The sequence below is a fragment of the Mustela putorius genome, unplaced genomic scaffold (assembly GCF_011764305.1).
Source record: "Mustela putorius furo isolate JIRA1106 unplaced genomic scaffold, ASM1176430v1.1 tig00000095_pilon_pilon_pilon, whole genome shotgun sequence".
Classification (NCBI taxonomy): domain Eukaryota; kingdom Metazoa; phylum Chordata; class Mammalia; order Carnivora; family Mustelidae; genus Mustela; species Mustela putorius.
In genome coordinates, this window is record NW_025421280.1 from 26673195 (window position 1) to 26690186 (window position 16992).

At 58.0% G+C, this 16992-nt stretch overlaps 1 protein-coding gene across 1 annotated transcript; it reads left to right on the forward strand.

Moving 5' to 3' along the window:
- Positions 1 to 245: 245 nt before the first annotated feature.
- On the forward strand, positions 246 to 15004 carry COPE (COPI coat complex subunit epsilon). The gene is made up of 10 exons (XM_004760908.3): positions 246 to 435; positions 4425 to 4487; positions 5682 to 5782; positions 8323 to 8475; positions 9924 to 9977; positions 10439 to 10520; positions 11466 to 11621; positions 13469 to 13537; positions 14594 to 14668; positions 14793 to 15004. Exons 1-10 carry the CDS (start codon positions 310 to 312, stop codon positions 14838 to 14840), a joined length of 927 nt encoding a protein of 308 aa, XP_004760965.1. The 5' UTR covers positions 246 to 309; the 3' UTR covers positions 14841 to 15004.
- The last annotated feature ends 1988 nt before the right edge of the window (positions 15005 to 16992 follow it).

Here is a 16992-nt window from a genome sequence, read left to right on the forward strand (position 1 = left end):
TCACGAACCGCTCCCGTTTACTGGATCGCTAGCTGCGTGGTCCCACCCACCTCTAGCTCACTCGACCATTCCCAGCCTCGACCACATGCTTACCATCTTTTCCCGATTTCCATTGGCTCGCGCGATAAAATCAAACTACAGTTCCCGAATGCCCTGCGGAGTCGTCCTTGCGACTCCCGTCCTTTAACTCCCTTTGGTTCATCATCAGGTAGAAACGAGTAAACTACAATTCCCAGCGTGCCTTGCGGTGACTCTCTGCTTCCGGTCGACGTGTCCCTCCGGAAGAGGAGCGACGGGGACCACAGCGGTATGGCGCCTCCGGCTCCCAGCCCGGCCAGTGGCGGCTCCGGAGAAGTGGACGAGCTGTTCGACGTGAAGAATGCCTTCTACATTGGCAGCTACCAGCAGTGCATTAACGAGGCGCAGCGGGTGAAGGTGCGGCCGTTCGGGGGCGAGGGGATGGTGGTGGAGAAAGACGCTTCCAGGCGGCCACGGGTCGCTCTCTTATTTTTAAAATCTTCTTCTTCTCGCGGCGTCTGCCCACCAGTGTACCTTTTCAGAGCACTGTGAGGAGTTAGTTACCCTGACCTTTGACAAAACTCAAAGCTGTGACATATTTTGATATTTCTCACTCAGAGCTCGTTCTGCCCCGTGGAAGGTATTTGAGTAAGGAAGGTGTTTATACCTCTGTAGTAATAATAGTAGTATTTGTCACTTGGGGAGAGCCCGCTTATGCCACCATACCCTCAATCCCCGTGAAGTAGGAACTGTTGTTCGTTCTCATTTTATGATGCTGACACTGCTGTTTGGGAGAGAAATGGCTTCCTCGACATTACCCTGCGCCACGAGCCAGGTTGTTTCTCCTCGAATTTTCCCATTCGTTTCTTTCTTTCTTTCCTTCCTTCATTCGTTCATTGAGCTTCTTTGTGGACCAGGCAGTGTATTTGTGCTGGGTCAAAGCAGTGATAAAATAGATAAAACTCTGAGGTCTCTTGGAAACCTTAAGCTCCTCAGGGAGACAGTAAACAAGTACATAAACAAGAAGTCAGGGGGGTGGTGTGATGGACAGTGATGGGAATGAGGTTGGTCATTTGAGAGCTAGAAAATAGCCCTGCTAGGCAGGACCCAGCTAATGGATGACAAGAGGGGACAGCAGGTCCTTCTGCAGGAACTTTTAGGGAGGGACATGGGTGTTACTGACACTTTGAGAGTGAACTACTGGCCGTGCATTAGAGCTGTGAAATTGACAGGATCTTGCTCGCCCTCCTTGTTAACCTTAAAAAGAAAAGTCAGTTATTTTATTAGGAAAATGGGTTCATTGGGGATTAACGGATAATTGCATCTTGGGATGTGTAACCTATGGCAAAACCATGGGCAAGTCCAGAGAACAGAGAGGACTCCTCTTTCACAGGGGAAAGGAAATCGAGAGGAGTTGTTATAGACAAAAACCCATTGGAGTAAACTGGGAGCTCAGAGTCCGGTGGCTTCTCATTGCCTGAGTTGTGACAGTCTCCTTGGCTAGCCAGTTGCCAGGCAAGGAGAAAATCTCATCCTCCTGTGGGGAATTCATGGTACCCCTCTTCTGTTGGGGTCTGTCATGGACTTGGAGTGTGTCGTGGCTTGAGAGCTCCCCCTTCTGGCCGCCTGATTCTATTTTCAACGAGTTTTTTGTTTTGTTTGGGTTTTGGTTTTTTTGGTTCTTTTTTTTTAAGATTTTTATTGATTTATTTGACAGACAGAGATTACAAGTAGGCGGAGAAGCAGGCAGAGAGAGAGGTAGGGAAGTAGGTTCCCTGATGAGCAGAGAGCCTGATGCGGGGCTCCATCCCAGGACCCTGGGATCATGACCTGAGCCAAAGGCAGAGGCCTCAATCCACTGAGCCACCCAGGTGCCCAAACGAGTTTTGTTTTTATTAATTTTCACATAGCCTTGTGTTCTGGGGATATCAGATGAGAAAAGAAGTGAGTGAATGTGTAATAGCTTGAGTGCTTAAGGGAGCAAGTCTTCTGTCGTATTTTTCAGACTTTCCGTCACTGCTGAAAGGGAGAACCAGTGTGCCCTGCTGTACTCAGGGACTGGAAGCAGTCACAGAAACCAGATTGGCAGTTGCCGTGGGTGGAGGCACACTGCAACCCAGCCTCTGAGCTGGGGAACTGCTCCCTCTTTGGTGATGTAGGAAACATGCACTGCTGCAAAACCATGTCATTGACCCTGATGCATCCAGAATGAGCATACTGTCCCCACTGAGCCATTCAGTGTGATTTAATTTTGGTCCATGGTCCACAAACCCTCTTGGGCAGCCTGTACTGGGTTTAACGGTGTCCCCTGAAAGATATGTTCACTGGGAACCTGGGAACATGACTTATTTGGCAAGAGGATGATTGCAGATAGAATTCAGTAAAGGCTATTTGGATGCAATCAGCCAGGATTTCAGATAGGCCCTAAATCCAATGAGAAATGCCTTCTAAGTGGGGCGCCTGGCTGGCTCAATGGGTTAAGCCTCTGGGTTCGGTTCAGGTCATGATCTCAGGGTCCTGGGATTGAGCCCTGCATCGTGCTCTCTGCTCAGGGGGGAGCCTGCTTCCCCCTCTCTGCCTGCTGCTCTGCCTAGTTGTGATCTCTCACTCTTTCTGACAAATAAATAAATAAAATCTTTAAAAAGAAAAATGCCTTCTAAGAGAAAGGCAAAGAGAGGTTTGAGGCAGACAGAGAAGATGGAGGTAGAGATTGGGGGGAGGGGACTACAACCCAATGAATACTTGGAGCCCCCAGAAGCTGGAAGAGGCCAGAAAGGATCCTCCATGGAGCCTTTGGTGGGAGTGTGGTCCTGCTGACACCTTGATTCGAACTGCTAGCTTCCGGGACTGTGAGAGGATAATTTTCTGTTCTTTCCCACCACCCAGTTGATGGTAGTTGATTACGGTGGCCCCAGCAATCTCTGACAGACTCGAGCTGAGGTGACCCCACGTGGGACACCTGGGGAGTCATTGCCCTTGATCGGATGTAGTGCTGTGTCACCATCGTGACATATCCTCATTTGTCAGACATTTCTTAAGTGCCCACAAGATCGTAGGTGCTGCCTGGCGTTGGGGACGAAGCAGTGCAGGAAGCCTCAAGGCGCTGCAGGTCTAGTGGGGCCATCCTGACGGCGGTCCTCATCCCATCACTACCCAACCCCACCATGGTACTTACTGTCCTCAGGACTGGCTGCACCTTGGAGCCGTCTGAGGTCAGTCGGGGGCCACTCAGGGGTCTGCCGGCTTTGGTGGGTGTGGGCCTCCTGGCTTTGTTCTCAGGTAATTCTGGTGAGCTCTCCTCCCCAAGCCACACATGGCAGGAAAACGTTTGCTCAGAAAGATGCCATCCCTGTTTTCTCGGATCTGGAGATCAGCCCAGCACTCACCACGCAACTTCTGCCCAAGTTTTTACGAGCCTTCCTCTTTTCCTGGCTCTGGTCCGTATCCCCCATAGCCTCATGGCCTGGCCAAGGCTCAGGGGGCTTCTTCCCCCAGGCCCCGAGTGAGAGGATAATTTTCTCTTCTTTCCCCAAGTGAAATCCCCTCTGCAGGGCTTCCCGGCTTCAAGGCACCGGGGCTGAGCAGTGTGGCCTAGGCTGGATGCAGATGTCATTGTTCCCGGGCAGCCCCGCTGAGCTCTCCTCTGAGTGAGGCAGACCTTTGTCTCTTCTGTTTTCCATGATTAAAACGTGTTTTGGAACAAAACCAGGACAATAACAGGTTACATGGAAGTATTTGTTACCACAAGTAAAGTCCCTTTTGCAGGTCTCCCGGGTCCCATCGGTTCTTCAGAATCAACCATTGGCCTCTGGATGGGAATCCTCCCAGCCTCTTTTTTCTACCTTTTTTCTTGAAGATTTTGTTCATTTCGGCTGGGGGGAGCATGAGCCAAGGGGAGGGGCAGAGGGAGATTGGGGCTACCCACTGAGCAGGGACTGCCAATGCAGGGCTCAATCCCAGGTCCCTGGGATCACAACCTGAGCTGAAGGCAGACACTTAACTGATTGAGCCACCCAGGTGCCCCAGTTTTCTCTACTTTTACAAACTCAGGCACTGAGGCATTTCCCCACCAACCTCCTGGACCACCCACATCATTAAGCAGCTTCTGTTTTGACCCATCGCACTCTGGGGGCACCTGTCAGTACTTGTGGCCACATGTCCAGTGGTTAAAGGCATGGGCTCCAGCCTGGCCCGTGGCCATGCAGCGGGAGTGGGTGCCCCACTTTCTTCACTTGGGTGGATGCGGGTAAGGATCGAACCCCCTTCCTGGGGTGGTGATGGTCTGGGACAAGATCAGGGCTGTGATGTAGGCCCGGCAGCCACTAGGGAAGCTACCTGGCCTCCCCTGAGGACAGGTCTGACACACAGCTCGAGGCATCCTGACCGGTCTCCCTGTCTCTCTGCAGCCCTCAAGCCCAGAGAGAGATATAGAAAGGGACGTCTTCCTCTACAGAGCATACCTTGCACAGGTGAGTGTGGGCCTGTGACCTCCAAGGCCCCGGGGACAGGAGAGTAAAGAACAGAGTGCTGGGCGGCGACTGGGGTGGGGACAACAGACAAAGGAGGCCAGAGTCCAGGACCTTGAGCAGCGAGTGTGGCCTCCACAAGTAGGTGGCTGTGTTCCCGAGGTTGTGGACTCATGAGGCCCAATGACCATTATAGGGATTTCTTCCCCCTTTTTTTCTTTATTTATGTAATCAGTAGGTTCTCTTTGCTTAGTATAGCTTTAGGTTTTTGGAATAAGCAAGTAGATAGTAAAGAGAATCCTGTGTAACCCCCTGTAGTCCACAGGCAGCTTTTCTTCTTGCACTGGCCATGCAGGCAGTCCAGATGGTGTAGACCGAGCTGTGCCCTGCCCTGGCCTCCCCCGCCAAGGCCCACTGGCAGCTGGCCTCCCACCTGCCTCTCCTCCCCAGCTTCAGCCTTGGACCGTGATCTGTCCTGGGCACATGGCTCCGCGGCTGCCTCCACCTCACATCAGGCCCTGGGTGGCTTCCTGGATTCTGTTCACATCTTTCCCTCTGTGGAGTGTTCTGAAGCCTGCTGGGACCCCAGCCCTCCCATTGACCCATCCTCCTCACCCTGCCCTTACCTGAACAGTATATGCGGCCCCCAGCAGAGGGGATGCTCTGGTGTACCTGGCGGATGTATGCGTGTGAATGTATACATACAAAAGGACACCTGCTGGTGGCAGCAAAAACATCAAAACCACCTGAGAAGGAATGTGGTGAAAGTGGGCCCCTGACTCCAGTTCCCCTCCCAGCAGTGAGCACCACCACTGGTTCTGAGCATCAGCGGGAGGGGGTGTGTGTCCTGATGCCTAGACCCCCGGCCCCTGGGAGATGCCTTCCACCCGGAGCTGGCAGGGCCCTCGCCCTTCACTTCAGCCCTGGGGTCTCCTGCTAGAGTGGTGGGCATTGTGGCCTGACAGGTGGCAGGTGATGCCGTGCTGGCTCACAGCAGGTCCTGTGGCAGGGCTGGCCCTGGCAGGCCGAGGGACCCCTGCAGGCAGTGGGTTCTGGGGGAAGCCACTGGTTCCAGGCGTCAGGGCTCTGCCAGAGTGCTCCTAGAGCCCCCAAAAGCTCTCGTGTTCCTGAGGGCTGAGGTGTGAGCCCCACAGGGGAGAGCAGGTCCAGCTGACAGCATGCTTCTCTTGACTGCAGAGGAAGTATGGTGTGGTCCTGGATGAGATCAAGCCCTCCTCCGCCCCTGAGCTCCAGGCTGTCCGTATGTTTGCTGAGTACCTGGCCAACGACAGCCAGAGGTGAGGATGAGAGGGCGGGGTTTGCATCTCTCCCCACCTTCTTGGCTCCCTGAGCCTCAGGGCATTCCTACCCTGCCGGGGCAGTTGTGTGAGCCGTTCATTGTGTTGCTGGCTGGGATACTTGCCCGGTGCTTATGGGCTCTGCCTCTGCCCAGGCCTGGAGCACCAGCATGACCCAGCAGGCTCGGTGGTCCTCTGTGCTGCCTCCCCAGCCCAGGAATGGCTGGTCCTGAGGCCCCCTGGGGTTAGGAAGTTTTACATTCAAATATCCTCCCCAGGGTGCCTGGGGTAGGGCAACAGCCTAGCCCAGGACAGGAAGACGCTCCACCCTGTGGGTCTTCCCCCGCCCACCTGCCCACCCCCACCTGCCCAGCCCTGAGACCCCACCACCACCCTGAAGCATCCCTCTTAGTAGCAAGGAGCCTCACAGAAAGGCCGAGTGGAACTTCTTAGATACCAGGACTTGATCATGACCTTGTTGACACTATGCTACTCTCATGGGCCACCGAGGCTGCCGTTGGGTCCCAGGTGTGGGTGAGACCGCCTGCTGTGACCCCTGGCCGCTGCCCTAATGAAGGGCAGCATTCTGTGCCCTGTCTCCTGATTGGGGTCCTTGGCCCTCGAAGCTTGAGGTTGGGGGGAGTTTACTTGTCAGCAGTGACAGCTGAATGGGGGCCCCCAGGTTCTGATCCCCAGAACCCATAAACGCAGCATCATTGGAGATAAGGTCTTTGCAAATATAATTAGGTAAGGATCTTGAGATCATCTTGGATGTAGGGTGGACCCTGAATCCGGGACTGGTGTCCTGACTAGAGACAGATGAGAAGACAGAGAAGGTGCAGAGGGGAGGCATGCGTGAAGACGGAGGCATCATCGGGATGACACAGAAGCCAATGCGTGCCAAGGACTGTGGGCGGCTGGTTGAAGCCAGGAGAGAGGCTTGGGATGGATTCATCTTCGGGGGCCTCAGAAGGAACCTTCCCTGCCCACACTTGGATATCGGACTTCTACCTTCTAGAATTCTCTGTGAGAGAGTCTGTCCCCGTTGTTTGCATCTTCCAGGGCTGCGGGGCTTTGTGACAGCAGCCCCAGGACGCCAAGGCAGGCAGGCTCCTGAGGCTGTCCTTTCTCCCTCACCACACTTCATGAGCCAAGAAGACAAGCCCTGTTCTCCCTTTGGAAGAGGAGGGGACCCAGGGACCTTGTAGGAGCAGGGGCTGCCGTGGGGCAGGAGCTCAGGAAGGCGGAGGGATTCAGGGTGCGTCTGTCCTGGCATCCCCACAGCCAGCGCAGCAAGCAGGCTGTGGAGAAAGTCCCAGAACCTGCAGGTGACCCGTGTCATGTTAAAGTAACACCGTATGATGCTCCCATCACATCAACAACAGCAGGTGGCGTGTCTAGTCCTGGTGCCACAAACCAGGCAGGGAACGTCGTGGGGTGGCCGCAAGGGCTCCTGTGCCAACCCTGTGTCACACCCTGCACGCGCTCCGGGTGTGCGGAGTGGGAGATAGTCTCGGGTTTGAAGTCATTTGTCCTTCCAGCACCTTGGTGGTCACAAGGACAGTGACAGGCGTGTCTCCATCCTCCAGGGCCTTAGATGCAGATTCTGGCCAGTGGCCCCCGAGCAGCCCACGTGACATTCACACCTTTCTGGGGATCCTGTGGACCCTGAACAGCAGTTTTGGTCCGGTGGCGTCTTGGGGCCGGGCTCTTCCCTTCTGTCAACTGCTCAGAAGCCTTTTGAAATAAGGGGTTTGGGCTCTGTTTTCTAGTTAAGCAGATCATGGTTCGGGTATCCTATGGTCTGTGGGGGACCCGGCTGATTGTTGGGGGAGACCTGGCTCCAGCCCGGTCACCAGCCCGCACGCGGCCCGCCTGCCCAGAGCAGCTGGCCATCGCAGCTGCCCACTGCAGAAGGCGGCGATGTCACCAGAGTGAGAGTTATCTGTGTGGCTTCCTGTCCCCAGAGAGGCGACCCTGGCAAGTCAGTCTGTCCCTCCACATCTAGGGTGATGTGGACACTACAGCCTCCTGTCTCTGAGGGCCAGGAGGTCTGTAGGCCTAGCAGTCGTCTGTGCTGCTCTGTGGACATGTCCCCTCCTGCCCCCCACCTCCCATGGGGCCTGAAAGCACCCAGCCTCAGTGTCTCTGTGGAAGGGCAAGAAGTACCATGTGGAAGGGCGGTGAAGTTGGTGCCCAGGGGGCTCGATGGCAACAGCTGGGCCTGTTCTTTTTTTTTTTTTTTTAAGATTTTATTTATTCATTTGAGAGAGAGAAGACAAGCAGGGGGAGAAGCAGACTCCTGCTGAGCTGGGAGCACAACACGGGGCTCAATCCCAGGACCTGGAGATCATGACCAGAGCCGAAGGCATATACTTAACCAACTGAGCCACCCAGGCATCCCACGAGGGGCCCGTTCTGCCTGCAGCTGCTGTGTTCCCCTGGGGGCCTGGCCTACCCTCTCTGGACCTGTCTGCTCCCACAGGGGCAAGGCTGCCGCCCACCTCTGGCTGCAGGCTTTCAGCAGCCTTGTCTCGCAGGGACTCCATTGTGGCCGAGCTGGACCGAGAGATGAGTCGGAGTGTGGACGTGACCAACACCACCTTCCTGCTGATGGCTGCCTCCATCTACTTCCACGACCAGAACCCAGATGCGGCCCTGCGTGCCCTGCACCAGGGGGACAGCCTGGAGTGGTGAGTGTCCTCCCTGTTCTGGCGGGAAGGCCTGGAGGCCTGAGCGGCCCCTCTGGTCTCCAGGCTGCTCAAGGCCTCATTGGCCGTTGTCATGGGAACAGTGGGGGGCTGTAGGGAGAGACCGGTGGGGCCCAGGCTTCCCATTCAGGCTGCAGCTCCCATTCTTGGTCCAGGAGACACTCCTTTCTGCACGGCTGGGCTGCTGTTCCCAAGGACACGGCTCCCAGGGCTGGAAACCCTCTGTTCCCGATGGCAGAGGAGAAAGCACCTTTGTTCTGCCCGTGGTTTCTGTACCCCCGCCCCCACTATGGAGCCTTGTGTTCCTGGGCCCTGGCCTTTCTGTGTCCTCCCCGCGTCCCCCCAGGCCCTCCCCTGATGCCAGCCCCCATTCAGCGCACTCCAGACCTGGCAGCGTGCCACGGGTGCCACCCCCGCCCTAGGAGGTGACTCTGGGCCAGTGCTTCATCTAGGGCGCCGTGTCCAGGCTCCGGCCTGGAGGGTGCGACTGCCCTCCCCTATGAACTCTCTGGGTACCTGTTGTCCCTTGGTTAGTTGGTCCCCACAGGTTCATTTTTGTATCTGTTTCTGGCCCCCCCCATCCAGAAAGGGATTTGTGGCAGCTTAGAAATAGGTCTCGTGGGGTGCCTGGGTGGCTCAGTGGGTTAAGCCGCTGCCTTCGGCTCAGGTCATGATCTCAGGGTCCTGGGATCGAGTCCCGCATTGGGCTCTCTGCTCAGCAGGGAGTCTGCTTCCTCCTCTCTCTCTCTCTGCCTGCCTCTCTGCCTACTTGTGATCTCTCTCTGTCAAATAAATAAATAAAATCTTTAAAAAAAAAAAAAAAGAAATAGGTCTCGCACGCAGCTTACAAAGCAGCAGACTCTGTAACTGTTTCTCAGACTCCTACCCCGTTGCTCTGGGCGGGGAGACAAGGGAGCGAGTGACTCATACATGAGCAGTGGCCACAGCTCTCAGGCAGAGAGGGAAGCCATAGGTATGGGCCCTGGAGGGCGTGAGCACGTGCCCCTCGCAGCCACGCTGTGACTGGACCCACAGCATTCCCTGGGGGCTGACCCTGGGTCTGGCTGCTCAGCTCACTTCCTGGGCTCCTGCCACTGGGTGGTGGCCAGTGTCCCCCTCGCACCAGGATTGGGGCACAGATATGGTGTCCAGTCTCAGGGTAGTCAGAGTGGGACGACATGGGACTTGGTGAAAACTCTGGCCCCACGCGTGCTCAGTGGTGAAATGGGGAAGCCAGGGCCCCAGGAAGCTGTGGGAGGCTTGGCCCAGCCTGTAGAGCCGGGGTCAGTCCAGTGTGGCTCAGCATCGCCCCCGGCCAGGCAGGGCTGGCAGCCGAGGGACCCCTAGGAATGTTCCGGAGGTGGTGCCCACACAGAGTGAACCCTGATGAGCCGCAGAGTGGTGAGGCTGACTGCCTGTCTGTCCCACAGCATGGCCATGACCGTGCAGATCCTGCTGAAGTTGGACCGCCTGGACCTTGCCCGGTACGTCTCTCCCACGCGTCCCCAGCTGCAGCTCCCAGGCTGGGGCCCCCCAGCGTCAGGACTGTCAGAGCAGCGGCTGTCAGTGCAGCAGGACGCCATGCTCCCCAGAAGCCAGGCCTCTGGCCGCTAGGGGGCACTCAGCTTGGGGGCCCTCCCTGGGCCCTTTCTGAAGGCCCAGAGCATCAGGAGTGCAATTGCTTGTCCATTCACTTCATTCAAGCCCATGGGGGTGACACACTGTTGGTTTGCCTGCCCCTCCCTGCAGGGTGTTGCCTGGGGCAGGGTGTTGCCTGGGATGAGGGATGGTGCTGTCCTTGTCTCCCTGCAGAGTTGGGGTGGGCTTCCCAAGTGTGCAGTGGGGGCAGCTGGGTCAGGGCCCAGCTGGGTCAGAGCCGGCACCAGTATGTGTCCCATGAGCAGAATGCGGGGGGCTCCCTCCTACCCTTCTCCTCTGTCTCCAGGAAGGAGCTGAAGAAAATGCAGGACCAGGATGAGGACGCTACCCTCACCCAGCTGGCCACCGCCTGGGTCAATCTGGCTGTGGTGAGCCCCTGGGCCTTGCTGGGGGAATGAGGGAACATCAGAGGCCTGGGAGGTGCCCCCTGGATCCAGCGCTGGCCGCTGTCTGGGGGAGAGTGCTGATACAGGCTTCTATGGACGCACTGGACCTGCTCCTTCGTTTGGGTCAAGGGCCCGTCCCCTAGGGGAACCCCCAGCGCAGTGCGCCCTGGCACATTTCGCACCTTGATCAGCTGCAGCCCCATTCCCGGCTCCTCATAGCCGAGCATCTTGACCAGAGCCAGAGCAGATGAGCTGGGGGGCTCTGGGACCAGACTTGATGGACCGAGTGAGCCTGCCTGGTGGGGCAGCCTCCCAGGCCTGACCCTGGGCTTGGCTCCCACTCAGCTCACTGCCTGGGCTCCTGACACTGGGTAGTGGCCAGTGTCTCCCGTGCACCTTCCCTTGCGCCCAGCCCCTATCTCCTCCATGCCTTGCCCCTCCTGCCCGCCGGCAGTGGCCCCTTTTCTGGCTTCTGGCACTGGGTTTTCTCTAAGCTTTTCTTTTTCTTGTCTTTTTTTTTTTTTTTTTTTTTTTCATGGCTGCTTAAAATGTGTGCCCCATCCGCATGCGCCTGCACTGGCCTTTGGGGCTGAGGCCTCACCCAAACTGTTTTCTAGTCCCTGCAACTTAGGGGGGGAGCCCTGCCCACTGTTCACCAGCTCTGTGTTTTTTCCCAAGCCCATCTTGGTCTCAGGCTCCCCTGTAAGTGATGCTGCATCTCTAGCACGCAGACAGAGCCTTTCATTCTGAACCCGGACTTTCGGCGACAGAAGAGAGGGGTCCAGGGACGGCCTGCCGCAGCGCTGGCCACGCTGGCATCACTTCCGCGGAGTGCCAGCTGGCGTCACCCTGCCGTGTGCGGGAGCAGGCGGTGGCAGGGCTGGGGAGTAGGGTGACAAACCGGTGATGTTGAAACTCTGCCCGCAGGGTGGTGAGAAGCTGCAGGATGCCTACTACATCTTTCAGGAGATGGCTGACAAGTGCTCGTCCACCCTGCTGCTGCTCAATGGGCAGGCGGCCTGCCACATGGCCCAGGGCCGATGGGAGGCTGCTGAAGGCGTGCTGCAGGAGGCTCTGGACAAGGTACGGCAGGCCCAGCCCACACGGCGGCTCCCGGTGGGGGCGGCAGGGGACGCAGGGCTTGCTGCAGAGGCATACCGACCGGGCAGAGGGAGACCCCACGGGCCTGGCACGTGATGTGGGAATTTATTTTGATAGCAAATCAGCTAAGATTCGGACTGTAAATAGAAGTGTTGATTGTGGCCTTTCTCGGAAATGGGAGGCTCCTATCGGCTTGGACTTCAGCAGGGCTGAGCTGAGCAAAAAGGTCTTGGCTGCCTGGTCTGGCGGCCTCTTGATGATGTGACTTCTCCCCTGAGCCAGTACTTGGAAGAGATGCCTGCCGTTCGTTACCAAGGGGAGAGCAGGCTGCCGATGGGAGGCGTTGCCTGGGCCTTTCGGGTCTAGGAGAGGAACCGCTAGTGAGGCCCTGGCAGGGCACCCCCGCTGCCTTCTCCCAAATGACGCATGAGGTCTTGTGTGTTACTTTTATAATCAGAGGAAATGTCAAAGTTTTTTCCGTTTTTGGAAAACGTTTTTTGATGTAACGAGAAAAGGACACCAGTAGGAAGCTTTCTCCCCCATACCTGTGCAGGGGGTTGAGTTACCATCAGGAGATTGTTTGCAGATCACGAACAGGCCAGGGGCCATCCGTCGGGTGCTCCTTGGGCTGCCTGCGTGGAGCTGCTTTGGCCTGCCAGGGCGCCTGTGTCTGTGCTGGCTGCTGTGCCTCCCTGACAGGCTTGGACCTTAACTGGACTGCTGGGTGCAGTCAGGAACGTCTGGCCTGGTGGGATGTTTGTGCCCCGGAAGGAGAAGGCAGTGGGGTCCCCAGTGAAATGACACCCATCTGTCCTCATTCTCTGAGATCCCACCTGGGGCAGGGTGCTGCCAGTGGCCCTGACCCCCTCCTCTCCCTGCCATGCCACGGCCTCTCTTGTCCCGGTGCCTTGGGCCACCCCCTGCTTTCCACTGTCCTTTCCATTCCTCTGGCGTTCCCCTCGTTTTGCTTCCATGGGCACGTGCCATTGTCCCTCTTGACAACCTCCGCGAGGAGACTAAGGTGGGGGGGAGTTGAGTCGCCCTGGAGAGGGGCAGCAGTGGAGCAGAGCCGGGTCCATGCAGGAGGCTGGGGTCTATGCAGTCCCTCGAACCTATGACACCTCGCATCCAGGTTGCTGTGTCTTTGTTCGAGTGCGCGGTCAGGGCCCCCTGCAGCGGTCTTGCCTTCCTGCTCCAGGGGGTCTGGGGCCAGTTCCCTGCATTCCCTGTGCCTCAACGCCTCATGTGGGTGGGCGGGGTGAGGTCACCCGCTTGGATGTTCTGGTAGTTTCCCAGCAGCTTCTTGCTAAGGCCCCTAGAGAGCCGGAAGGGTGGGTAGGGTCTGCCCTGTGGTCTCAGATCTCATTTTTGCAGGGAGGGGGACCCCTTGTCTGTGATGGTGTTCAGGCCACCTGGGGCTGGGCTCTATTCCTTTGCCATTGGTGTGATAAATTACTCCTCAAAGACTGCCACCAGCAAGGAGGCTTGGTCTCATCCTGGCCCACAGATGAGACATCGGGCTGAGGGGAAGCTGCTGCTGTGAGGAGGCGGGAAGACGGGTGAGGGCCGGGGCTCCCCCCTTGCCACCACGCTGCCTCCCAGGCAGAAGGGGGGCCCTGAGGTCATGGCCTTGTGGAGTGGCCAGTGGACATGCTTTGGGTCCCCTAGCCCTGCCCCCTGCCCCAGCTCTGAGGGTATGACTTTGAGTGGGTCCTGTCTTTACCCTGGGTCAACAGGAGCCGGTTTCCCACCAGAGATGGGGGTGGACAGGCCAAGTTGGGGGCCTGGGGGAGCTGACCCTGCTCGCCTGGTGTCTCCTGTGTTTCCAGGACAGTGGCCACCCGGAGACACTGATCAACCTCGTCGTCCTGTCGCAGCACCTGGGCAAGCCCCCCGAGGTAGGGCCCCCTGGCTCAGGGAGGTTTTCTGGCCTTCTTGCTTTGGGCAGGTCTCTGCGGTGTGGCCCCAGCCCTGGACGAAGCTCAGGGTCTCAAAGAAAGCCACTTCTTTGGCAGGGAGGCAGGTGCGGTTGCCATCAGCACAAGGGTCGCTATGAAGTTGGTGTTGCGGGCGCTGAGGCTGTAGGTCGGCTGCTCCCGTGGGCTGTGTGAACTAGTGGGCCGTGTCTCAGAGCGTGCCCAAGCCAGGGCCAGCTGAGCCAGGTCCCCCACCTGTGCCACCTCTGGGAGGTCACTGGGCAGAAGAACAGAGGAGAGGGGCCCAGGGGAGCCATCCCTGTGAGCCCCTGTTGTGTGAGGGCAGGGAGGGAGGGAGAACTCTGGGGCCCGGCTGTTTAGGTGGCTGACTGGCCCACTTGACCAGGGACCCACCCTAGGGCTTCCTGGCCGTCTGGTACCCATCCCTATAGCAGGACCCCCGGGTGGCCTCAGGGCTAGCGTAGTATAGCAGATAGAGCAACTCTCCCACTCACCCCAGAGATGGCACTGGACCCTTGGGCTTGGGGAGACAGCTGCCCCCGCCCCATATAGTCAGTGTGGGCCTGAGGAGGAGGGGCGAGGCTGGCAGCAAGGGCTCTGTCTGGGGTCCAGGTTCTAGCACCAGGATCCCTGGGGATTCTCTGCACAGTGTGCCCAGAACAAACCCCCCTCCCCTCCCAGCCCTGTTCCCCCTGACCTGCGCTCCGCCCTCTCCTTGGGCCTGGGTCCTTCCCAACCCACTCACTGAGCCCCTCGGCACATCCTTCCACTGTGCGCTGAGCAGAGGTTCTGTGCCACCTGTCCCCTCTTTCTGCCCCAACCCTGAGGGTCCCACCCAGCATCAGCCAGATTTCCGGATGGAGTAATGGAGGTGATGGGAGATGGAAGCTCTTGCTTGGGGTCAGTGGGAAGCTGGGAAGCTACCCCATCCCCCCACCCCTCCCCTTGCCCTGTATGTGAGCAGCACCTGGCTCCCCTCGCCCCCTTTCAGCTCACCTGGCCTCCTGTCCCCTGCAGGTGACAAACCGCTACCTGTCCCAGCTGAAGGATGCACATCGGTCCCACCCTTTCATCAAGGAGTACCAGGCCAAGGTGAGCCCAGGCGGACTGTCTGTCCCTGGTCCCAAGACACCCCGGGCAGGGCCAGGGAAGGAGGGTGACTGGGGTCCTGACTCATGTTCTCTCTGTGTCTCCCCCTTCCCCCACCACGTTGAAGGAGAACGACTTTGACCGGCTGGTGCTACAGTACGCTCCCAGTGCATAAGACCGGTTCCCGAGCCAGGGGACAGCAAGGTGTGCCGCCTTCCCTGCTGGGCACCCCTCCTCAAGCTCTCTCACCTGTTCTGGCCAGAGGCAGAGGCTGGAAGCCCAGCCCAGCCCCACTCTTGTCAATAAATGTATCCACCATGGGAGCCACCTCCCCCCGCATCTGTGTCTGCTGTGGCCACTTTGGGAGGGACATGTGGGAACCAAGGCTCAGAAGGGAGGGTTCTAGGCACTGTCCTCCCAGGGCTTTTGCTGGGAGGGGGTCCCCTGGAGACCAGGGCCTGTGAGCAGCAGAGGTGCAGACTCCCGCCCCTCAGACACCACCATACGGTGGTCTGGGCAGCACAGCCGTGTCTCCCAAGCCCCCATGGCACCCAGGGAAACTGAGGTGGCAGCCTTCACCAGGGCATCAGAGCTCAAAGGCAGTATCCCAGGGAGGCCTGTAGGGGGCCAGGGAGGTAGGAAGTACTCAGGCTTCAGTTTAGTCGCATGCGCAGTGTATGTGCGCTGGGTGCAAATGCTCTCCATCCCCCATCCCTCCAGATTGTCCCCGCTCCTCGCTGCTGTCCTGTGGGCGGTCCATGGCCCAGATGGAGACCTGCTGCTGTCGGGCTGTGGGCGCAGGAGGGCCACAGTGCTGTGCTGTCTACCTGGAGGGAGAAACCCATGGCGAGCACCCTTCCATAAGAGAAAGCCAGGGTTGGGGCGCATGTGTGGCTCAGTGGGTTAAGCCTCTGCCTTCAGCTCGGGTCATGATCTCAGGGTCCCGGGATTGAGCCTCGTATCGGACTTTGTGCTCAGCAGGGAGACTGCTTCCCCTTCTCTGCCTGCTTGGGATCTCTCTCTCTGTCAAATAAATAAATAAAATCTTAAAAAAAGAGAGAGAAAGAGAAAGCCAGGGCACCAGCTGGCGTCTCTTGTCAAGAGATGGTGGTAGGCGAGCAAGGGAGAGCTGTTGGTTGGGCCTCTTAGATGAGGTCACCACCCAAACAACTAGAAGGATCTGCGAAGGCCAGGTTCAAGGGATGGGGGTGACCAGCATTCATTCAAAGCAGCATGAACAGCCCATGCAAAGCCCCTGTGGCTGTGCTGGGCTCCGCGAGTGGGATAGCGCTTTGTGCCCTTTGTCCCTAGGTCAGTGTCTGCCTGATACCTGGTGCTTGGTGGCCAGGACAGGATGCAGAGCTCAGGATTCCCAGGGGCAGGACCCACCCAGCCCTCCCTGCCTGTTGAGGAGCTCAGGGAGAGAGAGGAGAGAGGTGACAGAGGCATCCGGCAGGGGTGGGGATGGGGGGCCTGGAGATGAGCTTTCCGGAGAGAAGAGGCCTGCCCTCAGGTGGAACAGGGAAGGGGCGCCAGCCTTGGGACCTTAGCAGCCCCTTGTCAGGTCCCAGCTGCCGGCATGGGGAGCCACCTTCCATTTCTGCTCTGCACCCACGGGCTGGTGGCCTCCCAGCTGGCCGCCCCAGGATGAAACTCAAGGCGCTGGGGCTGGGCTGGTGGGTGGGAGCTCCTCTCGAATTACTGATGGCTGCCATGGTGACCAGATAGGGACAGATAGTGCTGGGTGGGAGGGCGGGGGAGGTGGGGGAGCTGGAAGGCCCAGGTCTGCACCACAGGCCCAGTCAGACCTCTGGGGGTGCAGGTAGTTAGCTAATTGAGGATTCCCGAGGCCCCTTCTGCCTGCTGGGCAAGCTGCAGCTTTAGTGAGGTCTCTGGCCTCTGGCTGAGCCTTAATGCTTGACCAGGTCAGGCAGGCCTCATACCGCAATATGCTGGGCTTCTCACTTCCTGGTCTGATGGGCCAGATGGACCCCAGCCCACACAGAGTGCACATTCAAGGAGGAGGGGGAGGTACCATGCGCAGATGGTGAAAATGGTCAAGAAGACTGATGGGAGGGGCGCCTGGGTGGCTCAGTGGGTTAGGCCGCTGCCTTTGGCTCAGGTCATGATCTCAGGGTCCTGGGATCGAGTTCCGCATCGGGCTCTCTGCTCGGCAGGGAGCCTGCTTCCCCCCTCTCTCTGCCTGTTTCTCTGCCTACTTGTAATCTCTCTCTCTCTCTGTCAAATAAATAAATAAAATCTTAAAAAAAAAAAAAAGAAGACTGATGGGAAAGTCGGGTGCACTGAGCAGCTGACATTCGTACGTA

Coding starts and splice junctions, on each gene's coding strand:
- COPE (XM_004760908.3), top strand. CDS start 310: ATGGCGCCTCCGGCTCCCAGCCCGGCCAGTGGCGGCTCCGGAGAAGTG. Junction 5,783..8,322: donor CTGGCCAACGACAGCCAGAG/GTGAGGATGAGA, acceptor CTTGTCTCGCAG/GGACTCCATTGTGGCCGAGC. Junction 13,538..14,593: donor ACCTGGGCAAGCCCCCCGAG/GTAGGGCCCCCT, acceptor TGTCCCCTGCAG/GTGACAAACCGCTACCTGTC.